Below are 20,891 nucleotides of genomic sequence, written 5' to 3'. Positions count from 1 at the left end.
TGTTAATTATTATATATCTTAATTCAAAGGTTTGCAATTAAATTGCAAACAACACCAACAACGATGATAACTATGTATTTATTTATTTATGTAAAGTTTTTCTGGACAACCATAAAAATGAAAAAAAATTGAAAGATTTCGAAAGCTTGTGACATTGTTTAGAGATGATCCTAAGTGCATTTAGAATTAATTTGCGTTTATATTTCCAGAAATAATAATTTTAAGAGAAATTTGTATGACTTCTCTAGGTCTTTTATTTTGGAAGCAAAGCCGGAACCGGAATTGAGTTCCGGATTCTTTAGGAAGTAAACAAACCCTGGGAAGCTCAGAGTGGGATTTACAGGAGTTAGTATTTCGCTTGTCGTTCATTGTTCGTGTTTATTACTGCCATCTGATAATGTGAGTACAGTTGTGTGACACACTTTAATTGTCTTTTTTCTTCAACAAACGTCCTCGTCCTGTCGTTTAAACGCTGCTAGAGACAGACAGAGACGTCAATTACGCGACATTTCTGACGCATCGCGCTGCTGTTGTCAGACCATATTTAGTCTGATGTTTATAACTTAGTCCTTAATTTTAAAATAGGATATGGTGGGTTTGTTACACATTTATCCATATCTTCATACGTACATATTAAAAAGGCCGTGATTTAAGACATTCGATATGGTCTCAGATCATTCTTGAGAAATGGGTATGAATGTAAACAATTAATCAAACAAACAACCATTATTGTGGTGTTTGCCACGACCGTCATAAAAAAAACTGAAAGCCACTTACATAATTTGGATGAGATTTTCATATTTTGTGATGCTCACATATTCATTCGTTATGATTTTACAGTTCTAACTATAATAAAGAAACTATGATTACCATGCTAAATTTTTGCTAGGATGAATAAAAGTGGATATGCATGCTTACTAAGTAGTAATATTAAATCTGAAAAAAAAAAAATATATATATATATATATATATATATATATATATATATATATATATATATATACATACATACATACATACAATGCCCTCCAAAAGTATTGGAACAGTAAAGACCAAATTGCTCTGTTGGCTGTGGAGTCATTGACAAATATGATTAAAAGATGAATTTAAAGTAATTTTGGGTTTAGGCACATCGAAAAAGAGAAAACTTTTTACACTCTTTTAATATGATTCTATATTAATCTATTATGAACTTACAATAATGTTTGAAGAAATAGTAATGCTAACTGCATACCATGATAATTTTTGCTTGGCTTATGCATTGTATAGCACACTTTTTATGTTTGTGTGTCATATTGAATTGTCGTAACTGTTTGTATGATGTTGTGATTCTTTCAGGTTACAGTTTTGCATGAGTGATAGATAAACGTATGACCTCATCGGCTGTCACACTGCGTCATCACCGGGTGTAGTGCAGCAGCTCCATCATGTCAAGGAAACAGTCAGGGAAGCCCATAAAGGGAAACAGGAAGTATGAATTAGAGAGGAAGAGAGACGAGAGGGCAGCCCGGCGGGCTCTGGCCAAAGACAAGAAGAACAGACCTCCTGGAGATGATGGAGAGGAGTTTGTCAGCTTCTCTAACCAGCTCCAGGCTCTGGGGCTCAAGCTGCGAGAGGTGCCTGGAGACGGGTATGTGTGGAGGACTGAGATGACAGTCATATAGAGAGCTTTAAGGAGTCGAGCTTCTGTTTCTCATGTTCTCCCGCAGGAATTGTTTGTTCCGGGCTCTTGGAGATCAGCTGGAGGGACATTCGCGAGGTCACCTGCATCTGCGGCAGGAGACGGTACAGTACATGATGACGCATAGGCAGGACTTCGAGCCCTTCGTTGAAGATGATGTGCCGTTCACTAAGCATTGTAAGAGAAGCGTGTGTGTTTGTTCCCATAAATCCAAAATAAACTGAAAATTAAACAAATCAGATTGCCTTGCAACTCACATTAACCTCATAAATAGCTGTGTTTGCTCAGTCAAGCATCACTATTAATATTGCTCATACTTATATTTTTAACTTTGGGGAAAAAAACATTTGTACTACAGACATTTGACATGTTTTATTGTTAACTGAAATCTTTACGTTAATTGAAATGAAATGAGATTAAAAAGCTCTAAACTTATTTTATTTCAGTTAGTTTCCAAGGCAGCATTTCTCATTTTGGTTTAGTTTCAGTTGAAGTTTTAGTTGTAAAGTACTATATATATATATATATATATATATATATATATACACAGTCATGGCCAAAAATATCGGCACCCTTGGTAAATATGATCAAATAAGTCTTTCTGCAATGATAATCATTTTTATCATTTTTCTGCAATGATAATCCTTTTGATCTTTTATTTAAAAAAATCACAATAATCTAACCTTTCATTGGATAATAAGAATTTAAAATGGGGGGAAATATCAATATGAAATAAATGTTTAACTTTGAATAAAGAGTTTAACTTTGTGCCAGAAATAGGCTATATTACTATTATTTTGTAGAATGTACGTAATACTACTACTACTTACTACTACTGTTGAAAAATATTTTAATTTTAATAGTAAATCCCCTTTATTTGACAAAAATGTAAATGTTTAATTTTCATTAATTTAAATATAAATTAAATCAATGTTTACTGATAACCAGTAAAATTTAAATACATAACACAGAATTTCTGAGGGAGAAAACATTTCATAAGGCTACTGTAAGAATAAATAAAAATAGTTTGTATGCATTCAAATAATTAGACATGTTAAAACACTGAATTTGGTAACAATAAAACATAAGGTGAGATAAAAAAATAAAACATTTCATACGGCCCTAAACTTGTCATTTTTGTTACACTTTTAATAAATTAAATTGTATAAGTTTCATGATTTTAATTAATTAGACATGCTTTTTGATTAATAAAATTTAATTTGACCATTAAAAAGGAGTGCAGAAAAATTTCAATGGAAAAAAACGGAATCCAGAAAAATTTAAACGGAAAAAAACACAATTTAGAAAAAAATTAAACAGAATTTGGGAAAAAATCAAACGGATTTCATAGGGCCCTAGACAGAATACTACTTAGACACATATTTGTTAAACTAATAAAACTTAAACTAAGATTAAATAGAAAAAAAAAAAAAAAAATTAATTCGACATGAAATATGACATTAGTAATTTAATACTGTATTAATGGTAATACAATAACACTGGAACCAGTAAACAACCAGAGAAAATATAAAATATATATAAAACAATATTAAAATGAAAAAAAATAAACTAAAATTGTTATATTTATTTTTGCAAAAAAGCAAAATATAAATTAAGTAAATAAAAGTGTGTGTGTGTATATATATATATATATATGCTGTTATCCAGCTATTCTAGTGCCTTGTCATTGAAGAAGTGTTTGTCGTTTTTGTTTCTCAGTGTCAAATCTCTCACAGCCGGGCACGTTTGCCGGTAACGATGCCATCGTGGCCTTCGCTCGCAGCCAGCAATTGAAAGTGGTTATTCATCAGCTGAACGCTCCTTTGTGGGAGGTGATGGAGCATTTATTTCTTTGATTTATGTCATTCTAATGTGTTTCTATTAATGGTTTAATACATTTTATTTTTACATGCAGATAAATGGTACAGAGAAGCCTTCATGCCGTGAGCTACACATCGCATATCGCTATGGAGACCATTATGACAGCGTCCGAAAAATTGGAGACAACTCTGAGAGTCCGGCACATCTGTGTATAGAGGTCTGTCTGGCTAAACAAACATCGGTCACATACATGAACTACAGTCTGACATTTTCTGAAGGCAAGTGTCTTATTTCTTTGGATAGAGTCTGAATAATTCCAGATGCTTTGGAGACGGTCAGAAGGAACAGACGAGAGGCACCTCTCCCTCACGCTCTCTCTCTGAAGATGAAGAGCTGATCTTGAGCATTCTCTGTGCTGACAGTCAGTCAATCTTTAAATCGCTGTTTTAATTCTGTTTCCTTCGCTCTCAATGTGCTCCTCTCATCACTGTTTTGTGTCCGCAGGTCAATCAGACAAACTGTGTCAGTCAAGTGCTACATCACAGACGTGCCACAGCGATTGGCTGGAGCCTGAACTAAACAACCAACCATCACATAGAGAGTGTGCCTCAGGGACACACCCTTTATGTCAAGGCATGCAGGCTGAATGTAGTGAAAACACGTCGTCAACAGAGGGCAGCATCTCACATAAAGCCAAGGTGACTGAGAAAGTTTTGAATGATAAAATATGTAATATTTAAAAATCTCAGATGGAAACAGTGTCATTTTAGTATTATTTAGATACCATTATAGTTTTTAATAATATTTAGAATAGTTTTTATTATATATATATATATATATATATATATATATATATATATATATATATATATATATATATATCTCACCGGTTTTTATTTTAACTCTAAGGTTTTAGTATAATTTTTTTGTTTTATTTAAATTAATTTTAATTAGATATCTTAAAAAAAAATGTTTTATTAATTTTTATTTCAGTTTTGGTTATTTTAGCACATCAAGTTAAACTAAATGAAACATTAAAACATTTACATTAATTAAAATAAAATAAATGTTAACTGATTTTAGTTTCCAAGGCAAATGATTGAATGTTTTAGTTTCATTTAAAGTTTAAAATAACTAAATGAAATTAAATGAAAATTACTAAACTAAACCTGAAATAACTAATAGTAAATTTATTGTTTATAATTGTTTAGTTTCTATTTTAATTTTAAAGTTTGAGTGATTTTGTTGTGTTTTTATTAGTTTTTTCATCTATTTTTTTATATGTCTGTATAGTTTTTGTTTTTATTTTTATTTCATTTTAGTTATAAGTTAAAGGTTTTCATATTTTATTTTATTGCATTTAAAGGTTTATATTTTATTTCAATTAATATTTTAGTCAACTATAATTACCCTGGAAGGAAAGAATTAAAATAATAAAGTTTTCTTGTATTTTTTTTGCTTTTTTAGCTCTCTAATAAACAAAGGAAAGAGCAACAGCGCCTAGAAAAGAAGAAACGTCAGGAGGAGAGACATAGACAGAAGGTTTTACAGGGCAGAGGGTCACATGATCAGAATCAGAACGTACCTGAAGCCGTCACTCTTGTGCCAGCGCTCAACACCCTGAGCATCTAGAGCAAACATGGGAAACCGTTTTAGATGGTCCGTACACTGTGTAATGATCCAGAAACATATCATTTAAATGTACAGGGAATGTGTCGTATGATTGAGGGTGCGTTTCTTTAGCATGAGATGACGTCAAGATGCGTCAGGCTGTATGCTGTGCTTGAGATTGCTGGCGGCTGCATTTTTTGTACCGAACAAAGTCAAACATTAACCCTCATTAATTTCAGTTGACTCATCTGAGCTCAGCCAAAGAACGCTTGGAAAAGGAATCAAAATATTGAGAGGAGAAAGAGTTTAAGATTAATTATGGACCACTGTTTAAGCCTGTCGGGGTATTTGATTAATCTGTTAAAAACACTTTCGGTTCTGGTTCTGCATTCGAATTATCATTGTTTTAATTTAGTGTTTCATTTTCAAACAGTTGGGTAAATTCATATTCTGCAGTGGGATTCTGTAAATAAACATTTCATTTATAATGTATGCTATTAAATATTATTCTCTAAAAGGGTGAAATTGGTCATTAACAGGTCATTTTTCTTCTCAAAATCAAAATTATGTTTTGCTTAAAGAAGCTATTTTAGGACCATTTAGATTAGAGCATTTTATGGCAACTAAGCCCTTGTATCATTCCTGTGAAGCAAAATATTATTATTTACTTTATAAAATCATAAATTACTGTATTACAGTAATGGAAAAATGTGTTGTGTTTTTGTAATGAGAATTTAATGACATAAATAGTGGTAATTGCAAAAAACAAAAAAGCTGCACTTTATGGTCCAATAACAAGTTTTTTTTTTTTTAAATCTTTTTTTCCCCCCTATTTTGGGGTGAAATGTCACTGAATACATATATTAAATAATAAATTATATTAAATTCTTATTTAGCAATTAAATATCAAATATCATAAATCGAAGCTAAAATAAAAGGCATAAATATGACATGTTACACAGAGGTTTAGAAACAAAAGCAGACATGGATTGAAATCGATTTTATTTGTTGTTGTTGTTATTTAATAACTAAAAGCTTTTTGAAAACAGTGATGTGTAAGACGTGCAGCCAAGCTGGGAATGAACAAGCACCTTTTTTTTATAATACAGAAAGCCCAACTTGTCATGTTGCAACAAACAGAGACAAAATATCAGATGCAGAATTTTTGAATAGCTACAGATTCCTGTGCAATGACACTGAAATGGGATGAAAACCATCATTAAAGACTATACGAATAAAATGATCTATTCGCTGTTTTAAGACCTTGACCCAGCCTGCGAACATATGTTTGCCTGTTAAGACACAACTACAGAGAAAAACATTCTCCTATGAATGATAAATCCAGTCTACAGTATGCATGCACAGGGAAAAGCCTGACCCACTGAAAGAGTCCCTTTTCTTCAAACAAACCAGTTGTGGCCCTTTTGAACCACAAAACATCTGCAAAGTCTTAATACTTCGCCACAGTGATTAAAATCCGTGCCAGATTTTCAGAGTTTCTCTGCTAACAAAATCTGTAGTTATGGTAACATGTGTAACTCAAGCAGGGTATGCATTAACCTTAAAGAAAAACCAGTGATGGAAGTCATTCAGTCTTATTGTTCCCATTTCCAACTGTATGGAGAAATCTAGAATATACAGTAACCAACTATATCTCTGATAAATATAACTCAAAAAGCATTAGTAGGATATTTACATACTATTGCTTTGGCAATATCACTCTTAATAAAAACTTACATTTCTAATGCGTAAACATTTTGACAATTTAAAGGAATATCATGGGTTCATTTGGAAGTTTGCACATAAATGTTAAAATACACACAGTTACTCGAATATAGTTGCATGATAAAATAGCTAATTTTGTCAAAGTAATAATCAGTCTTTCTCTCATGACCATAAAAAGTTGGTAAACCCTGTAACTTTCACTCTAAATGCACAAGGATACTAACAACGGACCGTTTAACGTCTTGTCCCATAGACTTCTATTATAAGTGCATTACTGTAATAAAAGGAATAATAAATGGCTATTTTCCTCTCATAATTCAGACTTTTATCAGAGTTGTGGGATATAAACTGGGAATTGTGAGAAATAAGCTTTCAATCTACTTTTTTCTGTGGTGGAAGCAAAACAACAGAATTATGAAATGTAAACTCAGAATTATGAGAAAAAAAATCTAATTATACACTCAGAATTGTCAAAAAAAAGTTTATATCTCACAATTCTGTTTATACCTTGCAATTCTTACTTTTTTCCTCAGAATTATAAGAAACAAAGTCCAAATTGTGAGATATAAACTCGAAATTGTCAGATATAAACTTGCAAGAAAAAAGTTGCAATTAACTTTATTTTTTTATTTCATAGAGAAAACAAAACAACAGAATTATGAGATGTACATTTAGAATTCTGAGAAACAAAAAGTGAAAATTGAGCTGTGAGAAAAAAAGAATTGTGAGTTTATACCATACAATTCTCTTTATATCTTCATAATTTAAAAAAGTCTGAATTGTGAGATAAAAGTTGCAATTTTTATTTTAAATTCTGTGGCAGAAAAATCAAAACGGCGAGATTTAAACTCGTGATTAAATTGTGATTAAAAAAAAAAAAGAATTGTGAGTTTATTTCACGCAATTCTTCCTTTTTTCCCTCAAAATTGCAAGAAAAAAAGCCCAAATTGCGGGATATAAACTCAAAAATGGTCTGTGGTAATGCACAGCAAGCCACAGATCTCAGCCGTCAATAGCGCTGAACTTGAACCCGAAACATTCCTTTAAAAGTCTGATTCTTCAGAAGGTCACTTTTGAGTTCGGACTCATTTAGTCTCTGTGTTAGAAGCATGGATTGGAGCTTGTTTGTCAGTGCATGTTGTGTGGGTGTTTAAAGATCACCATCTATGCGTGATGAGTATTCAAACAGACTCCCCTGTCCTCCCATCTGTCTGTGTGGGAAGCTTTTGGTGTTGTTCATTCCTCCATCTTTCGTATTTGGCAGAATGGCGCTCCACAGTTCCAGGTCAACGCAGCTGTGTGGTAACACAAACAGAAGGTGCTTATTAAATTAAATGTTTGTTTAAAAGTTAATGCAAGGTAAAAAGCTTAACAATTAGCTTTTTATTTGTCCATCCAGTGTGTCATGCAACCTTAAAGCACCTTTAACCCTAAAAAACCTACATACACAAATATCTCTAAATTATCAATGTCAAAACAAGCTAAAATATTTATACTTTTTTTTGCAAGTAAAAAAGTATCACTGTAAGAAAGTCCACCTTCAGGCTGTGGTTCACGTGTCTTTTTGCTCAAAATATTTACAGATTTTTTAAAGTAAACGGTTGAAATGTGTTCTGCAGTCCAAATTCAAAATATTGGAGAGTTGTTTCTCCAGCCCCCTCTTTCTCAGACTCGACTACAGACTGTAAAAATGACATCAAGCCTATGGAAGCCCGTTGCCGCCACTGAATAAAAAATAAAAAAAGGTTATTGCGACTTTTTTATCTCACAATTCTGACTTTTTTTCACAGAATTGTGAGATATAAACTCGATATTGCGAGTTATAAAGTCAGAATTGCGAGTTAAAGGCCAGTTTTGAGGGGGGAAAAGGACTGATATGTGAGTTTGTATCTCGCAGTTCTGACTCTATTTCTCACAACTGCGACTTTGTCTCAGAATTATGACTTTTTAACTCGTAATTGCGAATTTATATCACGCAATTCTGAGAAAAAAAGTCAGATTTGTGAATTTGTATCACGCAATTATGAGAAAAAAAGTCAGAATTGTGAGTTTGTATCTCGCAGTTCTGACTCTATTTCTCACAATTGTGACTTTGTCTCAGAATTATGATTTTTTAACTCAATTGCGAATTTATATCACGCAATTATGAGAGAAAAATTCTGAATTGCGAGATAAAAAGTCGCAATAACCTTTTATATTTTTTATTCAGTGGCGGAAACGGGCTTCCAAAGTTGCTAGATTAACAACACATAACAGGAACGATTGCGACAATCGTGATCGGATGAGTTGATTTATACATGTTATATTTTTTTTTTATGCTCAAAAAACATTTTAGTTGGATGCCAAGGCTTTTTAGGTCTGGTAGAATCTACGATCTCTGACCCAGTTCGTTTACTGGCTTCCATGGCTGCAATATGCTGTGTTTTCCACCAACTGGCAACCTGGGGTGTTGAAATACCATTGGTTAAAGGGATAGTTCACCCAAAAATGAAAATTCTGTCATTAATTACTCACCCTCATATCGTTCCAAACCTGTAAGGCCTTTGTTCATCTTCGTAACACAAATTAAGATATTTATAATTAAGACAATTTAAGACTGGCATAGCCAGTACCACACATGCATGTGGTGCTGCTTACATAGAACAGGCATGTGCTGCGTCTTGTTTATGAGCAGAGGAACGTATGCGCATGCGTCGTGGTACTCTACATAATGGCGTCTAGGGTGACTGACGCGGAGGACGAGAATTGTTAAATAAAGTGATTATTTTTGTTTTCTTTGTGCACTAAAGGTATTCTCGTAGCTTTGTAAAATTACGGTTGAACCATTGATGTCACATGGACTATTTTAACAATGTCCTTACAATGTTTCTGCACCTTGACCGTGGTAGGATCCTTGCTGTCTGTGGAAGGTCAGAGCTCTCGGATTTCATCAAAAATATCTTAAAGTGTCCACAGTGTCGGACCGAGTCCCAAACACACTTGCAGCCAATCAGCAGTAAGGTGCGTGATAGGTGAATAATGTTGATTTTGCTTTGTTTCCCACAACTTCAGTCCCTCGGCCGGCAGGCATAACAGATTCTGCCATCATTGTTGTGTACGTACGTGTGGGGCTGAGATATCAAAATAGGGGCGAGGTCCTGTTGGGGTATGGGCGTTGTTTGTTTTAGTGCTTTCAAATGTCAACAACATCTGGGAAAATTTGCTTAGTGCACCTTTAGTTTGGGTTCCGAAGATGAACGAAGGTCTTTGAGATGACATGAGGGTGAGTAATTAATGACAGAATTCACATTTTTGGGTGAACTATCCCTTTAAGTTGGCAGTGGACGGAATCAAGCACACCAAAATAAAAATAGATATTCTGACACAGAACATACATTTCAAAGTGGAATAACTAGCTGTAGTGTTGTTTTTCGAAGGAGCAATCATATTATGGCATTTTTATGCTTTCGTTTATTCAAAAACATTTAATGCAGCGTTTATTTTTATTGATATAAAATAACTCATAATCCCAATGTTTCCCTGACAGGCGTCTCACCGGAGCCCATTTAAGCAGTGCAGCAGAGTCCCTCCCCACGGGCCGTCCGGTACACCGGAGAGACGCAGACGCGGGCCCTGGAGGGCACATGGTTGAGGGTGGTGGAGAGCCGGTTGGGTGGTAGATATAGGGTGGAGCGCTGGCTCTGACCTCGCTCCCATGTGACCCAGTAACCACGGAGACCATCGTAACTCCCTTTCCAGCGGAGCTGCACTGACTCATTGCCCGCTGTGGTCAGCTGCAGATCTGAGAGAGCTGGCAACACTAAGAGAAACAGAAAGAGAGGTCAGGCTTCCCGTTTCTTGCTGGGAATTAGAGGGAAGGGGATGTGGGAATGATATTGGCTGGAGCATTAAAATAGGGTGGTCCCATTGGAAAGGATCTCATTCCAAATGCTTCTAATGAATAAAAATAAGTTTTAGCTAATACTAATATTTCGTTTCTAAATCATTTGTTTGAGGTCAGTACAATTTTTTTAAAAGAAGTTATTACTTTTATTCCGAAAGTATGCATTAAATTGATCAAAAGTGACAGTAAAGGCATTTATAATGTGCCAAAAGACTTCTATTTCAAATGAATGCTGCTCTTTTGAACTTTCTATTCATCAAAGAATCCTGAAGAAAAATGTAACATGCTCCCTTTCGTGAGCATCAAATCAGCATATTAATGAAGGATCGTGTGACTCTGAAGACCGAAGTAATGATGCTGAAAATTCAGCTTTGCATCACAGGAATAAATTGCATTTTAAAATACATTACAACAGAAAACAGATATTTGAAATTATAATACTATTTCAAATTTTAATCGTTTTTACTGTATTTGTGAGCAAATAAATGCAGCTCTGGTGAGCAAAAGAGACTTCTTTCAAAAACATTAAAAAATATTACAGACCGTATATAGCCTACCTACCAAAATTAATAAAATTGTTAATTTGTAAAGATTATCTAAACAAAACTTGTAAGAATTATAATATTTTGTTGGTCACAGAACTTATGAACTTATATTGGTATTTTGTCATGGGAACCAAAAAGTGATGTTAACTTTGACTCCAAAAATGCATCAGCAGTCTACAGAAACCAAATTAATTCATCAAAATGACAAACAAGTACTAAATTAAACTGAGAATGCTTTCCTCTAATTCATTTCCTGTATTTAAAATAAATTTGAATTTGTAATGCCATTTGAGTTAGAGTTTAAGGAAGCAGAAGTAAATTCATATAACTGCAATGTGTAATTTTACTACAAAAGGAAAGTGCAGTGACAGTGAGATGCACAATCTGTTGGTTCTTACCCTCCTGTGTGCAGACTTTAACCGTCATGGCCCTCTCTCTGCCGGAGGCCTGTCTCGCACTCACGGTGACCAGGTACTGCGTGTCGGGCTGCAGGCCGGTCAGGACTGTGGAGTTCTGTCTGTTACTGACGCTGACGACCCGCAGCGGGCCTGTAGGAAGTGCTGAATACTCCAGCTGGTATCCCTGGACGAGGTGAGGCAGCAGCGGACCCCAGCTCACACGCACACTGTTAGTGCTGGACTCTGACACGGTCACTGTCGACAGAGTCTGCACCTCTGGCTGAGGAGGGTTCACTGGCGGTCAAGACATGAGAGAGAAGAACATCTCAATGTTTTTATTTAGTTCTACTTATATGTGTCCCTTAGCATGCGTAAAGTCAACATCCTGTTTTACTAATAAAATAGGGGGGATAATATGCACTGATTATTCAGTAAATGTGCAGTGGATACCAGCATTTAAATTTTTTTTCAGTATTTCTCAGTGATTCTTAATTGACATTATTGTAATAGAGTTAACAACATTACATTTTAATATCACAAAAATATATTAAATATTTAATTTGAAGTTAACATTAATTAAATATGAACATTAACATTATTTAACGTTAACTTCATGAATGCTATTTAAGGCCAATAATAATAACAACAACAAATTTAATTTTCATATTTAATTAATGATATCTAATTAATCTAATAATAATAATAAAACTATTAATAACAACAACAACAACAATATTAATATTTAATTATAGCCAATTAATTCAAATTAGTATTATTATAAATAATAATAATCATAATAACTATTATTAAAATAATAGTCATAAAAATCACTTTCATTATATGATGTATAATTTATTATTATTATTATCATTATTATACATTTAATTTCCTTTTTTGATGTTATTTAATGCTAATATTATTCATAATAATTATATTTCTTTAATGTTAATAATAATGAATTGAATGTTCATATTTAATGATACTACTACTACTACTAATAATAATAATAATAGTAATTATTATTATATTAAGCATAATTTAAACAAGGTGCACCAAAAAGTAATTGTCATGAAAAAAATATTTTCTTTATGCAAAATAATTATTCTTTTGATTTTGGGATGAAATTGATCTGGATATATTATTGAGGGATGGATGGTTGTGCACCTGGCTGTGTAGTGAAGGTGGTCTGAAGAGAGTTGAGGAACTCCAGGTTGGCCTTCGGTGTGAGAGTGACTGTGTACGTGGTGTCTGGACGCAGGTCAGTCAGCTTAGCCGAGCTGGCATCTCCGGGCCGCGTGATCCTCTGAAAAGGACCCAAACCAGTGCCAGGACTGGTGCCTGGATCTACCGGCCCTCCGGTCTGCCCTGATCTGATGGGACCAAACTGGATATCGTAGTAGCCGGTGCCGGCCAACACAGGCCTCCATTCCAGCTGAGCTGTAGTGCTGGTGACCGACTTCACCTGTAGCCTCTCGGCCCGGATAATCTCTGCGTTTGATCAGAGAGAAAGAGAAATAAGAGATGGCAGAAATTAAATGAATCACTCGAGTCACTAAATCCATGTCTAGGGCAATTTCTAAAAGCACATGACACCACCTGCTCTGAATTATTGTGTGTGAAATTATTGCATGTTAAGTGTTTGGAAGTTGCTAATTATTATTAAAATAATAATAAATCTAATATAAATTTTTGATATGTAAATAATGCTAATGCTAATAATAATTATAACAATACATTTGATGTTCATATTTAATTAATACAAATTAATAAATACATTACTACTATTCCTAATTATTATTATAAGCATAAATTAAGCGTTAAAGGCACAACAAAAGTAACGGTCATAAGAATTATTTTCATTATGCGAAGTGTACTTTTTTTTTATTTCTTATTTTTATTATTATTGTTAGTATATTTAATGTTCATTTAATTAATGTGGTAATATTAATTATAAAACAACTTATAATGATGAAAATAATAAGTATAAATAATACTTTTAATGATAATATTAATGCTAACAATAATAATAGTTATAAAATAACACATTTAATGATCATAATTAATAAATAATAATAACAATATTTATTCTAAGCATAAATTCAACGTTTAAGACACAACAAAAAAGTAATAGTCAAAATTATTTTGTTTATTATTATATTTATTAATAATACATTTAATGTTAATTTAATGAATGCTATTTAATGCTAATAATACAACTAATTATTGCAAATATTAGTAAATATAATAATCATATCTAAGTAATGCTAGTAATAGTAATAATAATGCATTTATTGTTATTATATCTTAATATTTAATGCTAATTAATAATAATATTATAATTCTTACAAACACAAACTAACTGTTAAAGACACAACGAAAAAGTAATGTTCATAAAAATCATTTTCATTTTGCAAAGCGTAATTTCCGGAATAATCCCTGCATTTGATTTGAGAGAAATAAGAGATGGCTGAAATTAAATTAGTGACTCAAGTCACTAAATCCATGCCTAGGGCAGTTTCTCAAAGGACACGACACCACCTGCTCTGAATTACTGCATGCGATCTATGCGTTTGTTTATGTAAGTGTCTGGAAGTTGCACATATGTAACGCCTCATATATGTGCGGAAGAATGCCCACTAATAATAGCAATGTCTAGCGCTCCGTGGGCCTTCGCCGGGGGTTGAAAAGGCCCAAATCATTTCTGTATAAATAGCCCTCATCTCCCGTTACAGTGTCTATGGGTTCTGTCCCTGTTTCCTCCAGGCCCTTCTTCTCTTGGAGCTGTCTCAAGATATTTGTGTTGGAGTTGACTGGCATTCGAGATTCCTTCGGCACCCTGGGGCGGAGGCACGGAGAGATTCACACTCACATAAGATCACTTTCCCTGTTTAGAAAACGCTCTCATAAGATCGACTGTTACTTTGAATGAAATATGAAATCACGGTCTGTTTGTATAGTGTCAAGAATTTTGTGTTTTCATTTGATTCAGTTCAGATGAAAGCAATAATTGTTATTTGTCATCAGTTACAAGACCGCAGGAACCAGATGAGTCCCTGCTTTAGCCTAGATTTAAACTGCTGATTTTGTCTGGCCAGAGGAGAATGACACTATTTCAACAAACTATTTCCCCGTCTAAATACTGTAAAGCTGATATAAAGCCACCCAGCTTTATATCAAGCCGATGTCAAGCTGCTTTGACACTATTTGCATTGTTAAAAGCGCTATACAAATAATATTGACTAATACTGACTTGACTTGAGTCCAAACATTTCACCTTCGTGTTTGTTTCATTTCTTTAAGTAAATAGAAATTCTATACAATAAAATGTAGTTCTCATTAGATCTTACTGTTGTAAGAAAATACTTAAAATTCCATTTTAATATTATAAAAATACATTAATATATTAATATATTATATAAAAAAATAACTATTCAAATATATTAAAAACATGATGTAATATCGAATCAATAATAACACTAGATTATTATTATTATTAGGGTTTTTTGTCTGTTTTTCCTTGACAGTCTATAGTCAATATTTACTTACTTTATGTAGTATGGATCTTCAAGATCAAGCTAATCATGAACTTCTCATTAGATTCTTATTATTGTAATAATAAATTACTTAAAATTACATTGTAATATTACAAAAACATATTAAATATTTTAATAAACATTTTTTAATTTAAATGTATTTTTTTTTTTTGGAGCTTGGTCCATGGTCGATATTTACTTTTGTAGTATGGAAAAGATCATCATTAACTTCTAAACATCTACTTTGTGTTCAATAGAGAATTCAGAGTGCCATTCAGGTTTGTAATGTATTGAGGGTACATGATAACAAAATGTATTTTTTTGTTGTTTTTTGCCATGAAATAATGCAGTTTTGAGACAAAAAAACCCAAAACGCACCAATAATTGCGTTCCTCAAGTCTTCGCTGATGATGTTGATATCATCAATGTCCACAAAGAACAGGTGCTCCTCGGCGGGCGGACTCACAGTCTCTCTCAGCACCTGATAGTTCCCGTGACCAGTGGAAACCACCAGGACGGCCACGCCCTCTTCCCGCAGCCTCGCCATTGGTTCCTGCACCTCGCCGGGATCCACTCCATCCGTGAGCCAAACCAGAACCCTGGGCAGATCTGGTCTGGCACCTCCCGGCACGCCCTGTTTCAGAACCTGGTTCCTAGCCATCAGGAGAGCGTCCACCGTGTTTGTGTCACCCTTCAGCTGTTTAGTCCTCTCCAGGGCTGCCTGCAGTCTGTCCTGAAAGCTGTAGGTGTCAAAGCTGAACTCCAGATGGGGTTCGGTGCCAACCTGCAGAAGTCCCACCCTCACCTGGTCCGGCCCCAACGAGAAAGGCAGCAGGAGCTCCTTGAGGAAGTCCACCATACGGAAGAACTCGTAGGAGGCCACGCTACCAGAGGAGTCCAGGAGGAAGAGGACATCGCCCTCGCAGCAGTTTAAAACTGTAGGTGAAAAAATACAGTAGACATTTAAGGAAATGATCTATGCTTTAACATCTCGAGAGGGGAAAGATGAGTGTTTGTTTAGCACATAGAAGCACTAAAACACTTTCCAAGGCATGTGGAGAACTCTGTGAGAGTATATACACACGCTTTGGTTGCACACTCTTAAAAATAAAGGTTCTTTATTGGCATCTATGGTTCCACGAAGAACCTTTAACATAAATGTAACCTTTTCATACCTTTGTACTGCTTTAGATTATTAAAATGTTCTTCACGCTAAGTAAAAATGGTTCTTTAAAGAACTGTTAACTGAAAGTTTTTTTTTTTAAGGAACCAAAGAAGTTTTTTTTTTTTTTCTATGGCATCACTGCAAAAACTCACAACTGAAATCTTAATTTACAAGATTGCATAATCGTAAATTGTTTATATTGTTTATAATATTTATACAAATATTAATACAAATATTTTAAATAGTAATATATTATATAGTAATAATAAAATAAAAAAAATCTTGTCCTTATTTTATAGTCGTATTGATATATAATCATTGCATTTTTAGCCAAATTGTGCAGACAAGCACAAGCAAGCCTGGAGCTTTTTTAAAACTCGTATTTTAAATTGCAACTTTTGTTTTGTTAGAAATTTTATCAGATTTTTCCTCCCAAACTGTGCAGACCTTCTGTTCTGTCTTATTAAGTTTCACAGCTTCAGATAGAAGTTGACATGCAAGTTTTTACAAATTTGGATGCCGTGTACGCACACTCCCTCTTAACTGACCACAAACTTGTTAAATGTTTATAGTGAACTCAGTAAAATCAGGAGAAACTCTGAGAAAGAAAGGCCAAACGGAGATAAGTGTGAAATCAAGTGAGGAAATTAGTCATTTGCGAAGGAAGTGGGATTGAATGGTAGATGCTAAAAATAAGGATAAGAACAGTAGTATTTATTAGCATAAGGAAGAACTGGGAGCTTCATAATATTTCAGGAGATGGAACATTTGATTTGGCCGTTACAGGAATTTCCTGGCAGAGGAGCCCTCTAACCTGGAGCTGCATGATAAACATAAACAGATGGGGGAAGGAACAGCCCTGCTACTGGATGTTACAAGCGGGAGGCGGACGGACGACATGGAGAAAAAGGGGGGAGGTGAGAATTGGCTGTTCCATATGAAGTAAAAGAAGGAATGTAGAGGCTTTTCCAGAAGCCCCTGAAAAGGAAGAAAGCGAGTGTGAAGAAAAGAGCAAGGACGTTTGCCACCAAGGACGATCCAAAGTTGCCCACCCAAGTCCTGTGAGAAGATCTGGAGGCGTCCGAACCAATTTGAAGCAAATTACAAGAGAATCTTAAGCATCTTGCTCTTTTGCAAAAATATTTGTACCCCAGTTTTTGCAGGTTTTGGTGACAAAAGTCCTGTTTCACCAATGAATTTGGATGAAATCTAAAACCGTGTGCATAGTTTGCATAGTTTTCTTCTGCTTTGCTAAGAGAAAAGAGCCCATCGGGTCACTTGAACCCACGACTGCTAAATAATTGACCTTTGCCAGACCGCTTGGAAGCAGGGTGCGGTGGCACTTTGCACAGAAACTCCTGTAGTCAAAGCCAAATGCTCAAGGCTCTTCCAGAATTAGTCACTGTGAGTCACTTTTGGTGTGTCTATGGTTTTGTTCAGACAGGCAGCAAAAAAAAAAATTTTTTTTTTTTTTCATTTAGATGTTAAATTCATTTACGCGATACATATCTGAGGAAAAATGCATTGTTGGTCGGCGCCCCCTAGCGTGCAGGCGTGAATTAGCAGAAGGCGAACATTCGTTTCGCGCTCGGTGTGAAAGCAACATTCGCAGACGATTCGCATCGCGCTCAGTGTGGAAAGGCCTTTATCTGAATTGTTTTTTATAGTCTGAACAGCAGTCAATTATTGAAGCTTGTGTTCTACCAAGGTAATTGCGATTTTTCATCTCACAATTATGACTTTTTTTTCTCTTTTTTTTGCTAGAATTGCTAGAAATAGACATTGTCATTTCCAGCCCGATCTCACGGCAATTCGTACATATTTTACGAGGTGGCTAATTCGTACGAATTCGTACGACCTCACTCGTACAAATTCATACGATTTTTGCTTAATCGTACGTATTTTACGAGTTGCCAATTCGTATGAATTTGTACGAATGACCTACACCTAACCCCGCCCCTAAACCTAACCGTCACTGGGGTTTAGACAAATCGTACTAAATCGTACGAGTGAGGTCGTACGAGTGAGGTCGTACGAATTCGTACGAATTAGCCACCTCGTAAAATACGTATGAATTGCCGTGAGATAGCGTTGTCATTTCTCAGAATTCTGTGTCTACTGCGCTGAGATTACATCTTGCTACATGTTTTTTGTTTGTTTGTTTTTGTTTTGGCCATAGAATAAAAAAGGTAATTGTGACTTTTTATCTCACAATTCTGACTTTTTTTCTTGCAATTATAAGGTTATGTCTCACAGTTGTGATCAAATTAACATCTCTCAGCTTTTTCTCTCAGAATTACGAGTTTATATCTTACAGTTGTGTCTCACAATTCTATGTTTATATCATAGCAAGTTCTGACTTGCTATGAATGTGGGATATAAACAAGGAAAAAAGCCTGAATTTTGAGTTAAAAAGTCGCAATTACATTTTTCATTACCTTCTTGCGGCAGAAAAAAGCTTCCATATTAAACACATGAAGACTGATTTTTACAAATCAATATGCAAATACATGTGCAACTTGAAATCTGACTAAAATGTATTTTTTTGTGGCATTTCTGACTCAAATCTGTTTGGATTTGTAGTCTGCATAGCAGAAAATCAAAAACCTAATCTGAACCATGGGCAATCTGCATGCAATCTCATTATGGAGATGTGGTCAAATATGATAATTTTGTCTCTCTCGTTCCTCATATAGTGAACTACTATATGTGACTTCCACTATGTAGTGAATAGTGAGTGCTTTTAGATACAGTGCATGGATAAATTCCTCTGTTGCTTATCTTCTATCATGCCTTTCATGATTTCAGTGGGATGTCACAACAGACATCAGTAGAAGCAAAATGTACACAATACCTCTATTTTCTGGCATTTAATATGTTTCTCATTACCCTAGAGCGGTTGGTAGCCTAACATTAGTGATTGACAAGAAAAGTCCTTTAATTCGCATGCCTCACTCAATATGCATGTCAGCGATGTGCTGACAGCAAGTTATTGCAGTTCTATTCATACAGCTAATACTCACTGTCATTTGTGAGACCTGAATTAATGCAGTCACTTCAATAATAGAATTTTATTTAACACAATAAAATATATAAGACGACACCCCAGGGACAAAGTGCTTACTGCAACTTGAAACATTTACAGATGAACACAATTATTGTCAAGTATTTGGCTATTTTCAATTTTTCTTTTGCTCAGATCACTTAAACATGGGCTTTAGAGGACAAGAATCCCCTGACACGCTGCATGAAGCTAAATTAAGCATTTACACATGTTTTCTGTCTAGCTCATATGTTTGTAATGTATATATTCTGTCATGTTTATCAGTAATTATCTCCATATTCCTTCTTTCATTTGCATTATTGTTTAAAGGGCTTTAAGTTCTTGATCTACTCAAGACTCGAACTAAATAGAATATAATTCCATACTAAGGTTAACCTTAACTCTGTTCACTAGCAATGGTTATTTAAATCAGACTGAATGATTCGCGTAACATATGAATAAAAGTAGCCTATATGATTCACTAAACTCATGAAAACGTGAGTGAATCGACTCACCTGAATCAGGTACCGAGTCCTGAGCGTCTCCTGCGCACAGAAACACGCTGAACAAAACACAGGTGAGCGCTGTTCGGACCTCCATGATGGACTTTAATCCAAAATTACTGTCGGTTCTGGACGTGTTAACGCGTCTACATCGCCTAGCACAATTTCTATTCAAACTGTTTTTCTAAGAGCCCTACGGTTCACTTTTAAAGTCGCATTCAATGCAGGCAGTCACCTGAGCTTAACTGCGGTAAAAAAATCACACCTGCGCGGTTATTCTACATAATTTACGCGCTGAGAACGAAATAAACACGCAACCTTTCGCTCTCCCATAAACTGCACAGTGTTGATCAAACCCCGTTACGGAATAAAGTCTCTGGGCTTCTGGAAGCAGCAGGTTCCCTCCCTCCCTCCCCTCTGCTCGGCGCAGCGCACTCCTCCTCCTCCTCCATTGCTTTAGAAGGGGACCAGCGTCACCATCTTGAACCTGTGCCCGGATTCGGGTCCTTCTCATCTTTATGTTACAGTTATTTTCTTGCTAGGGAATGGGCATATAACATGTATCATTATGGGTAACTACTGAACACTTGGAGTTTAGTTGAGCCTTTTAGCTGACACTTTTTTTACCCTTTGTACCATGGCAATACTTTACATACACCATGGTAATATTGTGTTTTTTGGTCATGCATTTGTGTCAGTGTACTTCAACAGTATATAGAAGGCTGCATTTATTTGATCTAAATTGCAGTGAAAACAGTAATATTCTGGGATATTATACAATCTGAGGTAACACTTTAGTAAATGGACAATTTTTCACTAGTTGCTTAATAGAATGCCTATTATTAACATATCAGCTGTTTATTAGTGCTTATAAAGCACATCTTCTGCATTACCATATTCTATATCCCTAAACCCACCCAATACCTAAACTTAACAACTATTTTACTAACTATATTAATGAGCAGCAAATTAGGAGTTTGAGG

The 20,891-nt window shown here is 34.8% G+C and overlaps 3 protein-coding genes across 8 annotated transcripts in view; 2 read left to right on the top strand and 1 right to left on the bottom strand.

Annotated features, from left to right (window-relative positions):
* The window catches only part of LOC306860169 (F-actin-monooxygenase mical1-like), a 359,843-nt gene that overhangs the window by 66,164 nt on the left and 272,788 nt on the right, over window positions 1-20,891 (top strand). The window lies entirely within an intron of this gene.
* On the top strand, window positions 274-15,001 carry LOC306860805 (OTU domain-containing protein 3-like). Of its 3 annotated transcripts, XR_013783416.1 has the most exons (11): window positions 276-399; window positions 1,339-1,630; window positions 1,710-1,858; window positions 3,401-3,513; window positions 3,597-3,719; window positions 3,806-3,923; window positions 4,007-4,200; window positions 4,970-5,161; window positions 10,365-10,658; window positions 11,679-11,857; window positions 14,428-15,001. XR_013783416.1 is itself a non-coding variant. In XM_079402739.1 (8 exons), exons 2-8 carry the CDS (start codon window positions 1,428-1,430, stop codon window positions 5,132-5,134), a joined length of 1,065 nt encoding a protein of 354 aa, XP_079258865.1. In that variant the 5' UTR covers window positions 274-399; window positions 1,339-1,427; the 3' UTR covers window positions 5,135-5,817. The 3 variants fall into 3 exon arrangements, 1 of the variants encoding a protein (XP_079258865.1); XR_013783417.1 differs by lacking the exon at window positions 14,428-15,001 and having other exon boundaries at window positions 279-399; window positions 11,679-12,122; XM_079402739.1 differs by lacking the exons at window positions 10,365-10,658; window positions 11,679-11,857; window positions 14,428-15,001 and having other exon boundaries at window positions 274-399; window positions 4,970-5,817.
* LOC306860804 (von Willebrand factor A domain-containing protein 1-like) lies at window positions 6,098-20,300 on the bottom strand. Its single transcript, XM_079402738.1, has 6 exons — window positions 19,921-20,300; window positions 15,576-16,133; window positions 12,829-13,152; window positions 11,665-11,958; window positions 10,374-10,637; window positions 6,098-8,133 (listed from the first exon to the last, which is right to left on the bottom strand). The coding sequence occupies exons 1-5, from the start codon at window positions 20,003-20,005 to the stop codon at window positions 10,384-10,386; spliced, it is 1,515 nt and encodes a 504-aa protein (XP_079258864.1). The 5' UTR covers window positions 20,006-20,300; the 3' UTR covers window positions 6,098-8,133; window positions 10,374-10,383.

The sequence above is a fragment of the Barbus barbus genome (assembly GCF_936440315.1).
Source record: "Barbus barbus genome assembly, chromosome: 41".
Taxonomy (NCBI): domain Eukaryota; kingdom Metazoa; phylum Chordata; class Actinopteri; order Cypriniformes; family Cyprinidae; genus Barbus; species Barbus barbus.
Note: the sequence above shows the minus strand (reverse complement) of the source record. Positions and strands in the feature narration are given on the sequence as shown.